The sequence below is a fragment of the Oncorhynchus mykiss genome, chromosome 13 (assembly GCF_057628025.1).
Source record: "Oncorhynchus mykiss isolate SJ-2025 chromosome 13, ASM5762802v1, whole genome shotgun sequence".
In the NCBI taxonomy this organism is placed as follows: Eukaryota; Metazoa; Chordata; class Actinopteri; order Salmoniformes; family Salmonidae; genus Oncorhynchus; species Oncorhynchus mykiss.
Genome location: NC_143034.1, coordinates 5654082 through 5667072, shown reverse-complemented (window position 1 = coordinate 5667072; position 12991 = coordinate 5654082). Strand labels below are relative to the sequence as shown.

General features: G+C 42.0%; 1 protein-coding gene across 1 annotated transcript; it reads left to right on the top strand.

The window, feature by feature from the left end:
• Window positions 1-7193: 7193 nt before the first annotated feature.
• Window positions 7194-11796, top strand: LOC110515087 (uncharacterized). Its single transcript, XM_036947926.2, has 3 exons — window positions 7194-10444; window positions 11371-11468; window positions 11596-11796. Exons 1-3 carry the CDS (start codon window positions 10186-10188, stop codon window positions 11794-11796), a joined length of 558 nt encoding a protein of 185 aa, XP_036803821.2. The 5' UTR covers window positions 7194-10185.
• The last annotated feature ends 1195 nt before the right edge of the window (window positions 11797-12991 follow it).

Genomic DNA, 12991 nt, shown 5'->3' with positions numbered 1-12991 from the left:
AAGGAATAAAATATAGTCTAGGATAGATTTTCACCGATAGTCCGGCTAGTGACCGGTCCAGCTGTGTCTGGTAAGGTGGTCTATTATTGAGTATTGATGTGACCAGGATTATATTCTTTGTATAAGTGATATTCGTTCGGGCGTCTGAAAAAGGGCGTGATCAGTTTTATCATTAACATCTGAGTGTGATTCGATCATCCATCTGCAAAAGATAAATTCAATTAGTGTTTTAGAGAAAACCAATAGCCGGTAGTGTCCGGTGAGGTAAAATCCAATAGCCGGTAGTGTCCGGTGAGGTGTCTACAATAGATTAATGTATGATTAAGGTATGTTGGACTGAAAAGTCCGCTTTGTGTTGTGGCCAGAATGAATGTGATAAATGTACTAATGTGTGATGTCATAGAATAAGATGTTCTAATTGATCAATTTTGTTTAAGACTATGTCCATGTAAGAATATTTGTGTGTTGACTATAGACTAAATGTAAACGGCGTTTCACAAGTCCCTGATATCATTACCAATATTTAAAATTATTGTGGAAAAAGTATTTCCTAAATTCAAAAAAAATATATATATATATATTATATGAGGTTTGAACTATACTAATATTGTAGAATTACATAATCAACATCTGAACATACTTACGTTAAACATTAATTGAGCCACTGAATAATAGATAAGATATACACTAGGGACGGGGCGAAGGGTGTGTTCGATGTAAAACGGGAGTGATGTTCTAACCAAGTGCTGAGAAATAAGGTAGATTTATTTTGTTCTTTTAATTAATTTACACAAGTACTTCCCGGTTATTGATTTTGGTTTGATTGTTCAGATAACACCACTGAAATTAAACAGGAGGTTAAGGTATACTAACATTAGAATCTGTTTTCATTATGGGGAACAATGAAAGGCCCTCAGAGTTAATTGCAGGCTGATATTATTTTATGTTAAAGGGACAGTGCACGTTTATCACAATTGTGTGAGTTTATTGGCAGGGTATAAAGCATTTTGGGGAGACAATCCTTTAAAGACTGAATGAGTTACATGAAACATTGAGGAAATTTAAAACAAATTATTTGAAGGTATTATTATAATTATTAGGTTTTGTTTGTAGCAAACGTTTTGGGTTTAAGGGGATTTCCATGTTCCCAGAGACAAGATATCTTAAAGGGGTACACTCACATATGAAATATTATACGTTTTTATTTTCTGAGTCTTAATTAAATAGGTGAAATCTTTTGATAGAGGAATGTTGTTTAATATAGTAAGAAACACTTCTTTGAAGGGGTGGTATGACTTATGACCTCCATTGTAACTTTCCTTTGTGGTCTGATCAGCCTCATTGGAAAGCCATTTGGATGGAGAATCTAGGGTAATTTATAATACTGATATTAAGGTAATTTAATAAAAAAAGGCAGTGAAATTTACATTATAGTGTCAATATATTTTCTCTGATGAACGTGGTGTGAAAATTTAGCTAGGATAAGTTTTATTTATGGTAGACTCATGTTAAGTATTTGGGACATATTTTGAGCCAACAGGGCAGGGAAGAAATTGAGATATTTGTGTTTGGTTTTAACACCTGTGTATAGGGGGCGCCATTTGAATATTTAATTTGTGGTCATGGGTAATACGGTTTGTTTTTATTTTTTAAGGTAAATTCATAGTGGGGTTTAATTAACCTATATAAGGACTTTAGAAAGTGCCACCATAGACATGTTTTTCTAAAAAAAAATCCATGAGTTTAGATAAAGCCAAACAGTGAGACATTTAGTTCAAATTTGGAAACATGAGAAAACGAGCTACAGACAGATAAGGGGAAAAGGCAGACAGAAGAGCCCTCCCCTGCACTGCAGAGACCTTGAAGGTTGGAGAGCAGAGAGGAGAAGTTTTAAAAGGGAGCCAGGACGAGCAAAGATAACAGAATGTGTAGATAACAGTTACTGAGTGGAGACAAAAGGGATAATTGGACATGTGGAAAATGAAAGGGGCGCTCCTACATGATAATGTCAGAACAGAAGGATAATATACTAATCTTACCTAAGTCATTATTTAGAGTAGGTAAGGTTGTTACCTGGGCAGAGCCAGGTATCAAAAGGGGGATGGGTAAATTGTGGTCTAGGATAGGATGGGGCCTATTGGATAAGAAACTAAAGATATAATCAGATAAAACATATGAGAAACTGTTTGTTAACCAAGCCTGTATGTCCAGGATTTTATGCATTACAGGTGAACTACAGGTGAAGTCACTCAATCCAGTCCCAGAGGCTTGTTGGGGGGACCATACAAGGACTCCTGCTGACAGCTAGCTGAAAGAGCTACCCGGATCATATCGCACGGGGGAGGGTAGGACACATGACACTGTCGAACAATAAACAGTGTTCGAGAGGAGAACTGGAATTAACAGAATTCCGGGGGCCATCTCTCGAATGAAGTAACCCTCCCTGTCCTGTCACCCCTGTTTTTGTTCATAGAAGTGAAGATGTGTCTGGCTCTTGCTAGTGATGTGTTCTCTGGGAGAGGGTGGGGTTTTACAGGAGTGTCAGTGTACCTGTGTAATGGGGGAGGGTGTCCATATGGGGATTACATGATAACCAACTTGGGACAATTCTAGGATTGGAGAAGAGGGTATTCTTATAGCATAGGGGATCCCACAAAGGTGGATAGGTTTTCCATCATATGGGGAAAACCTGGGAGCACTGTTGAACTTTGTAAAGGTGATGAAATCCTACTAACCATCAAAACTATTAAGCTCTCTGATGCAGGCACTTACACCCTCGGACTACAAAGGACCGGGACAGACACGATGGGTGTGTTTTCTATTAGGGAGCTGCCAAAACCAGAGGTCCCAGACGAACCAGGGCCAGACACACTCCTCTACCACCCCTGGACCGAACCTGCCACCTACCACCACTGTGTTAAAAAATCCTATTCAGGTAATTAATGTTAGAGACTACACAGCTATTGATCAATTAGGCACTGAGACTGGTTTTGATGGTAGGGACAATTTGTGGCTGTCTTATATGAGGTACACAGCTAAAACCCTGAGAAGAAAGGAAAGCACTATTTGTAGTCATGCTAGACTTGTTCTGGCTACACACCCATTTGCTATAGGAGAAGGAGAGGGGTGGTTGTGTATTCTGAGAGGTTTTTACCAGGTTCAGCCCAATTCAACCCTCTGTTCCTCTTTGAGCCTTGTGTTTCCTACAGTACCTCCTCATCGGGCCCCTTGGGGTGTTAAGGCATATGGGGGCAATTACAGTTGCATCACGGGTACAGGTAGTGGCATGGACTATGGGAGATTGCCTGAAGCTGATTGCAGCAGTAACATAACCATTTATGCCACTTGGCCAGTTACAGGCCTAAACCAAACTAGTGGTCTGGCTGATGTGTGGTGGATATGTGGACCCAAAAGAGTACTGAGACCCATTCTTAGAGGAGACTGGCAAGGTACGTGTGCTCTGACCAGTTTGATAATTCCACTGACCATTGTTGATGTTACTTCTGAACAGCTGTTGGGTTTTGTATCCAGGGGACCTGAAAACATTCCATCCCATGGGAGACATAGATGTAGTGCTCCATGGACAGAAGATGTAGTTGACATACACACTAACCTGTTGGGAGTGCCAGTGGGGGTTCCTCATGAGTTTCAGGCCTTGGGTAGGAATGATGGACTCTGGCACTTACTACCTATTATAGGTCCAGCCATAGTGGATGCTAGACAGACTGCATGGATCAGTTATATCTACTATAATCAACAGCGTTTTGTGAATTACCCCCGTGATGCACTCACTGGTCTGTCTGAACAGCTTGAGGCCACATCTAGGGTTGCCAGACAGTCTGCAAGATGTTCGGTGAACAATGTTGCACGAATATTCCTAATAACACCACTCCAGATGGTGGTATAGCTAAGGCCTTTAATGGGCTTGGTGCACTATCTGCTGAGATGAGGACCATGGCGGGGGTGGAGGAGTCTGGACTGTTCTTTTGGTTGGGAGCCTGGTTTGGTAAGTACACTGGTATGGTGGTTACTGGATTTCTGACCCTAATTCTTGTATTTTCATTATTGATGTGTTGTGCTGCTTGCATCATACCGTGTTTTAAGAAGTCTGTTACAGATGTGACTCTAACATGTTTAATCCCATTAATGACTACGGATAACCCCAGTTGTAATTGCTCTGCCTGGGATGCTGTCTATCCCATGACTAAATCTACTGCTAGGAAACTATTGTTTTCCAACAAGGTTGCCAGGGCACATTTCACCTGTGTCAAAATGACGGGAGGCGGTACTAATGTGGGACAGGTTCCTGGGAATTGGTGTCTGGATACAATCAACATTGTTGGGAGTTTCAGGCCAATATCCAGAGCAGATGTGTGGTGGTGGTGTGGCAACACTGTCCTGTTTGATAAATTACCCTCCAATACTACTGGAAGCTGTGCACTTGTTACTCTCCTTTTGCCTGTTTATATCTACCCTACAGAGGCTGGAGACCTCATCCTTAGGGTCCAGAGGGTGAACCCTGAATATTGGAGGGGACGTTCCAGGCGTGCCACCACCCCATCTAGTGGTGATCCGACGTACATAGACGCCATTGGAGTCCCAAGGGGAGTTCCTGACGAGTACAAGTTGGTGGATCAGGTGGCAGCTGGGTTTGAGTCCTCCATTTGTTGGTGGTGCACTGTTAATAAAAATGTGGATAGAATACATTCCAGAATCGCATTGCAGTGGATATGCTACCGGCAGAGAAAGGTGGAGCTTGCACTATGTTTGGTGAACAGTGTTGTACTTTCATCCCTAATAACGCAGCCTCCGATGGTAGCTTGACCGTAGCCCTAGAAGGTTTGAGGACTCTTAATGGTAAAATGAAATCTCATTCTGGGATTGATACCTCAATGTGGGACTCCTGGATGAGTGCCTTTGGTAAATATAAAACCCTGGTCTCCTCCATTTTGGTCTCCATTTCGGTGTTCGCGGCCATTTTGGTTCTCTGTGGATGCTGTTGCATTCCATGTATCCGTTCCCTTACCACTAGGGTTATCTCTAGAGCTATTGACCCTTCCCCCCTTTCCCAGATGTTTCCTCTGCTTGCTAATGACCTGCCCGAATTTGAGGATGAGGTTGAGAGTGCCTACTAGGTTTTGTTTTTTCTTTTCATGAAATGCTATGACTGCTGAAATAAGGGATAATGAGTGACACCCTAGTGGGTGTCAAAAAGGGGGGCTTAAATTTCACATCATTTTCTTTTGTTCTGTTTTTCAATGAGTTGTTGTTCTCTTTTGACATGAGGGTTGCAAGTTCCTAGGTGGCTGGTAGCCAATCTAGTACATAGTGGGATCGAATGGAGAACATGAAGGTATTTTCAACTTTGTAATTGTTAGCCTAGTTTATGTCACATCTCTTAGGAGATGTGAAGAGAGGGAATCACAAAACTTTTCCTTCTGGGAAAAGTTTTATTTTTGTGTCTGGATCTAGTTAGGTTGTGTCACGTCTCTGGGGAGACGTGAAGAGAGGGATTTGTAAGGAAGTGCTATTTCTTATGCAGGTGACCAGCCTACTGCTATTACATTGCTATAACTGAGACAACGTATTTTCACAGTAAAACATGTTAGGTCCCATACAGGATAGCTCCCACACCCACACACACAGCACACACACATTACACACACTAACTGCCGAGGACACACAGATAAGACATACACCCACACATTGGGAGGAAGAGACAGCCTTGACTTGCAGAAACCAGCGCACACACCTAATCTCCTTTCTAGCCGAACATTGTGTGACTGAGGACAGCGCACACACCTAATCTCCTTTTTAGCTGAACATTGTGTGACAAAGAACAAGACTCAGAGGGATGACGGACGGCCCAACAGGGCCAATCCAAGAAGACTACACCTCAGCCTGAACCAACCCGAAGACCCGATCTTCTAGAATCAACCTACTTTCTGTACTGTATATAACATACATGCACTCTGTTATCTGCGCTTCTTTTCTGCTGGTTCCTTAAGAACCGAATGAAATGGCCCGTATACGTTGTACCAGATATCTTTACTCATAATTAAACTGTCACTTGTCATACAATAGACCACCTTGTCTGAATCGATCCTTGACCGGCTCACCCTCCTACATATCCCATTATCAACACATCCAATTGTGTAGTTTCTCTATTAACAGTGTGATTTAGAGAGAGAAGAACAGGGACCACTCGGAAACCAAGGGGGAAACACTTGTGGAACCTACAAGAAATATGTGTATGAGACCAATAACATTTCATTTGATCTGATCTGTGGTCAGAGGTGTGCAGACAACAGATGGTGTTTATGGTGGAGAGGACTGTGGACTCAGTGGAGGACATCCCAGCCACTTGGCAGTGTTGACACTGCTACTTCCTGTCTGACTGGTAATAGGACTTCACTGCTACTTCCTATCTGACTGGTAATAGGACTTCACTGCTACTTCCTACCTGACTGGTAATAGGACTTCACTGCTACTTCCTATCTGACTGGTAATAGGACTTCACTGCTACTTCCTGTCTGACTGGTAATAGGACTTCACTGCTACTTCCTATCTGACTGGTAATAGGACTTCACTGCTACTTCCTGTCTGACTGGTAATAGGACTTCACTGCTACTTCCTATCTGACTGGTAATAGGACTTCACTGCTACTTCCTACCTGACTGGTAATAGGACTTCACTGCTACTTCCTGTCTGACTGGTAATAGGACTTCACTGCTACTTCCTATCTGACTGGTAATAGGACTTCACTGTCACTATCATGTATCCTACCATGACTATATCCAACCCAACTCCATGTGTTGTCTCTATCATGTATCCTACCATGACTATATCCAACCCAACTCCATGTGTTGTCTCTATCATGTATCCTACCATGACTATATCCAACCCTACTCCATGTGTTGTCTCTATCATGTATCCTACCATGACTATATCCAACCCAACTCCATGTGTTGCCACTATCATGTATCCTACTTGGCTGAAGCTTTGATCCAGTGGAAGAAGTATTGAGTAATAGGGAGGTTAAAGGTCAATTCAGGATACAGCTGTTACTCTACACTATCCCTAGATAATCCAGTAATGAGAGAAAATGTTGGGCATCAAATCCATTTTATATTTTTAACCTAATGCCGTTTGTTTTTTTCTCAAATTCCATTTTCTCTGTTTTGTTTTTCCAGATTTCTGATTTGTCCATGTTCTGTTTTTCTTTCAAAATAACACTGTTAATAGAGAAACTACACAATTGGATGTAAGTCCACAACAATACTTAAACCACATCAGCTGACCGTTTTTTTTTTCCTGAGAAAAATCTAAGAAAATGTTACTTTGGGGTGTAGATACCCTTTAATTAAAGTGGCACCAGTAAGAGCCTTACTCGGTTTGTGGTTGGTTCTCTGGAACACAAATCAAATCAAACTTTATTTGCCACATGCGCCGAATTAAACCTTACCGTGAAATGCTGAATACAACAAGTGTAGACCTTACCGTGAAATGCTGAATACAACAAGTGTAGACTTTACCGTGAAATGCTGAATACAACAAGTGTAGACCTTACCGTGAAATGCTGAATACAACAAGTGTAGACTTTACCGTGAAATGCTGAATACAACAAGGGTAGACTTTACCGTGAAATGCTGAATACAACAAGTGTAGACCTTACCGTGAAATGCTGAATACAACAAGGGTAGACCTTACCGTGAAATGCTGAATACAACAAGGGTAGACTTTACCGTGAAATGCTGAATACAACAAGGGTAGACTTTACCGTGAAATGCTGAATACAACAAGGGTAGACTTTACCGTGAAATGCTGAATACAACAAGGGTAGACTTTACCGTGAAATGCTGAATACAACAAGGGTAGACTTTACCGTGAAATGCTGAATACAACAAGGGTAGACTTTACCGTGAAATGCTGAATACAACAGGTGTAGACTTTACCGTGAAATGCTGAATACAACAGGTGTAGACTTTACCGTGAAATGCTGAATACAACAGGTGTAGACTTTACCGTGAAATGCTGAATACAACAGGTGAAGACTTTACCGTGAAATGCTGAATACAACAAGTGTAGACTTCACCGTGAAATGCTTTACTTACAAGCCCTCAACCAACAGTGCAGTTCAAGAAGAAGAAAATATTTACCAAGTAGACTAAAATTAAAAAGTAGCACAATAAGAACAACAATAACGAGGCTACATACAGGGGTACCCGAGTCAGTGTGCAGGGGTACAGGCTACTTGAGGTAATCTGTACATGGTGGTGGGGGGGGTGAAGTGACTATGCATAGGTGACTATGATATCATGTAAATTGTCCGGTGGTGATTTTTTATGAAATGATCAGCAGTCTAATGGCTTGGCGGGTAGAAGCTGTTGAGGAGCCTTTTGGTCCTAGACTTGGTGCTCTGGTACCGCCTGCCGTGCTGTCGAGGAGCCTTTTGGTCCTAGACTTGGTGCTCTGGTACCGCCTGCCGTGCTGTCGAGGAGCCTTTTGGTCCTAGACTTGGTGCTCTGGTACCGCCTGCCGTGCTGTCGAGGAGCCTTTTGGTCCTAGACTTGGTGCTCTGGTACCGCCTGCCGTGCGCTACCAGAGAAAACAGTCTATAACTTGGGGGACTGGAGTCTCTGATTATTTTATGGGCCTTCCTCTGACACCGCCTGGTATAGAGGTCCTGGATGGCAGAACAAATCACAACTGGATTGATGCAAATAATCATGATATCATTCTGCCAGGTAGGCCAGGGAGGCATAGACTACTAATAATCATGATATCATTCTGCCAGGTAGGCCAGGGAGGCATAGACTACTAATAATCATGAAATCATTCTGCCAGGTAGGCCAGGGAGGCATAGACTACTAATAATCATGATATCATTCTGCCAGGTAGGCCAGGGAGGCATAGACTACTTTGTAGTTCACATTTAATTGACAAGGTTTTTTTGGATTAAGCTTTTCCATCAACCAGAAGATGGTTGTCATTAGCATCATCGCTAACAGCTATACGTAGTGGATCATTAGCATCATCGCTAACAGCTACACATAGTGGATCATTAGCATCATCGCTAACAGCTATACGTAGTGGATCATTAGCATCATCGCTAACAGCTATACGTAGTGGTAGACAAACTCACTCAGACAGGGGCATTTCCTGGCTGTTTCCTCTTCAGAAAGTTGAAGGAAATTACAAATCCCTGAGGTGAATTTAACAATGACTTGCAGGCAGTGGGTTCAGAATAACTGATGAGAAAAAATGAATACAAATTATACCACCACCCAAAAGGGCACTTTAGAGACTGTAAGGGCAAAGGGGCATGTGCTCTACACAGGTAGAGTCCTATCTGTCCATGTTGCCTTTTACAAAATGGGAAGTGCTTCATGTGGCAACAGCAACACTCACATAAATATCCCATATGCCGCTGGGTGAGAGAAGTTAGCATTGTTTTTGGGCAGCATTATGTGAGGTGTTAATATGTGTTGCTGATCAATTTAGCTCGGGGATATACCTCCCTTGTCTATCTGTCACCTAATCCTGTCTAATGGGCAGTGGCGTGCCGTGGGCTTGGGGCCTAATGGGCAGTGGCGTGCCATGGGCTTGGGGCCTAATGGGCAGGTCAGCCCTGGAGGAAAGGATTGTCTGTAAGAGAAAACATAACATCTGGTTGTTTTTAAATTACTTCTCATGACATTGCTTGCCAGAATTAACATTGTAATGGAGATTTTTCTTCCAATCTGCGTTTCCCACTCCAGTCAGCAGATGACGATGTGAGTATTTCAGGTGATGCTTCTTGCGTGACGTATAATCTAGTGGACGGAACAGGAGGCTTCTTCAACAGAGACAAAAGGCTACAGATACAACCGACGCGGTGATTTGCTATCGAACATAAAACTGAAATATTGAAGCTTTTTAGACCAATCTAGTGTAATAATAATAATAAGTAATCAAATTAAAGTAAGTAAGAAAGTAATAGTGTAATAAGTAATCTTGTGTATATTACTCTTAGTGTTTAGAACACAACTATGTTTACGTTTCTACTAGTTCATTTAAACGTAATTTGCTTGTTAAATTAGCACATGTTACATTGATACTGCACGAGGCTAATCGCCCGGAGCATGAGGTCACTAAACTAGACGTAGAAAGAAACTGGTGAAAGGAGAGGAAGAAGTTTTCAGGATGATAAAGGAGGAAGAGGAGGCTATCACATTGAAAGAAGAAGAGGATGATATTACAGGGAAAGAGGAAGATGGGAAAGAGGTTGTCAGAGTGGAAAAGGAGGAGGTAGAAGCTTTCAGAATCAAAAAGGAAGAAGGTGCCGTAACATTGAAAGAAGAGAATGTAGTGAAAGAAGAGGAAGAACATTTTGGTGTAAAAGAGGAAGAGGAGGCTATCTCAATAAAAGAGGAGGAGGAGACGGAAGTTCCGATTACCACCAGTGAGTACTGTCTTATAAACAGGGCCACAAACTATGTTGTTGTTGAACTAATGGGGTTGGTATAATTTGTTGTCCCAACGGGAATCTGTTCCAAAAACTTCGTAAAGTACAAGGTTGCCAACAAACGCGGCATTCAAAGTAGCATGATCAATTCACCGAGCTAACTAACTAGCTGCCGAATAGGCATCAACTCACCACGTAGTTTATTCTTAATGATTGTCCGTAGGCTACCAGAGTGGATTAACGTGGTGAGTGTAAAACGTCTTAAAATAGCCCACTCCCTACCCGGTATCTCATTCTACTGTTATACGACTCTGTATGCGTTGCTTGTTGGCAGCCTTGTTATTTACGAAGTTTTTGGAGCAGATTCCTGTTGGAACGTTCCACAAATTATACCCACCTGAGCTAATGTGAGTACTGTCTTAAACAGGGACACAAACTATGCCGTTGTTGAGCTAATGTGAGTACTGTCTTAAACAGGGACACAAACTATGCCGTTGTTGAGCTAATGTGTGGTTTTAAAGGGGCATTCTACTGAAGTTCTACACTTGAATATGTTCTTAGGTACTGTAGGAATTGTTAAAGGGTCAATCTGCCATTGGTACATATATTTTTGGGGGACTTTTAAATTAGATGTATTGAATTATCTATGTGGTCTATAATGAAGTGCACTTAATTTGGTATAACAGGCTTTTAAAATTCACTGTTGGAGCTTCATTTCTACTTAAAATATCAAAGGGGTGGAAAAAAAGGCATCCATTTCGTGGAACGACCCTTTTGCATTTGCATCACAAACAATATATATATAAAAAAACATAATTGAGTGGCCAATTTAGGTCCTTTTTAGACATATTAATGGCTCTTGTAAGACCCTATGATTGCAATAAAAAAATCATAAGTTGACTTTGATGTTCTCAATCACACAGGAGAGAGACATGACTATTGTGGATCCTCTGGGGAGCCTCGACAACATCCTGATGCTGACGAGGAAGAGAAGAGTCTCTCCAGATCAGAACACCAGATGGTACAGCTTGATCTGGTCTAGCATACAGCTTGGTCTATCTGGGTCTGGGCTGGGTTTCTGTAAAGCACTTTGTCAACAGTGATATCAGCATCCATAATGATCTGTGTCCCCTCTTTATGGTTACCAGGACAACGCTAGCCCTTCCTCCCTCCTGGAGTCCATGTGTCGTGCCTCTCCTAGTTGCTCCTTACTGCTGGGTATGAAGAGGTTGTCTGTGCTGCTGGTGGACTGCAGGAAAACAACAGGGCTGAGTGGAACTGTGAGAGGAGGAGAAGAGAAGAAAGGATCAGATTTGACACATCAAAGTAAGTGCTGTAGTTTAGTTTGAACAAATACAATAGATCTGCCCACTGGTAGCTGTTCCCAATAGGGCTGTCCCCGACTAATACAAATACAGCTTTGCACACTCTTGGCATTCTCTCAACCATCTTCACCTGGAATGATTTTCCAACCGTCTTGAAGGAGTTCCCACATATGCTGAGCACTTGTTGGCTGCTTTTCCTTCACTCTGCGGTACAACTCATTCCAAACCATCTCAATTGGGTTGAGGTCGGTTGATTGTGGAGGCCAAGTCATCTGATGCAGCACTCCATCACTCTCCTTCTTGGTCCAATAACCCTTACACAGCCTGTAGGTGTGATGGGTCATTGTCCTGTTGAAAAACAAATGATAGTGACTACTAAGCTCAAACCAGATGTGATGGCGTATTGCTGCAGAACATTGTGGTAACCATGCTGATTAATTTCCCCCGGCACAAGGTGCACCTGTGTAATGACCATGCTGCTTAATCAGCTTCTTGATATGCCTGTCAGGTGGATGGAATATCTTGGCAAAGCGACGTAAACAAATTTGTGCACAAAATCGGAGAGAAATAAAGCTTTCATGCGTATCGAAAAAGTCACATTCTGTATCGTACAGCAAAGGTTATATATACAATCACCTGCATGAAAGGAATCCAGTGATGTCTGTGTCTTGAGTGTCGTAGAACTGTCTAGTTCTTTGTGTTCTAAAACAGAATGAGTAAAATAAGTAATGTAAACATATCATTAATTACCAGGAAGCTGTACCACATTTTGTTTTAAATTTTGAAATGTTTGAGAACTTAAATCTCATAACAAGGCAGTTTTATCATGTTAAGGTTTCATTCAGGTCTCTCTTTAAATAAACACTCTTTGGCAGGAGAAAAAAACAACTCGGAGGAACCAGAGCCAGAGATAGAGATGTCCAAACCAGCAAGACGACACCTCTGCTCCCAGATTGGAAAGAGTTTCATCAAGTTAGGAAACCTGAAAGTTCATGAGCGAATGTACACAGGGGAGCAGCCATACCATTGCGCCCACTGTGGAAAGAGTTTTAAACGGTTAGACACCCTGAAATCTCATGAGCGAACACATACAGGGGAGAAGCCTTTCCATTGCTCCCAGTGTGGAAAGAGTTTTAGCCAGGTAGGAAACCTGAAAACTCATGAGAGAATACACACAGGGGAGAAGCCTTTCCATTGCTTCCAGTGTGGAAAGAGTTTT

What these genes read in the sequence shown, in the direction of transcription:
- LOC110515087 (XM_036947926.2), top strand. Translation starts at nt 10,186, where the DNA reads ATGATAAAGGAGGAAGAGGAGGCTATCACATTGAAAGAAGAAGAGGAT. An exon ending in GGAAGTTCCGATTACCACCA is followed by an intron (nt 10,445 to 11,370) that starts GTGAGTACTGTC and finishes TCAATCACACAG; the next exon opens with GAGAGAGACATGACTATTGT. An exon ending in CCAGATCAGAACACCAGATG is followed by an intron (nt 11,469 to 11,595) that starts GTACAGCTTGAT and finishes TATGGTTACCAG; the next exon opens with GACAACGCTAGCCCTTCCTC.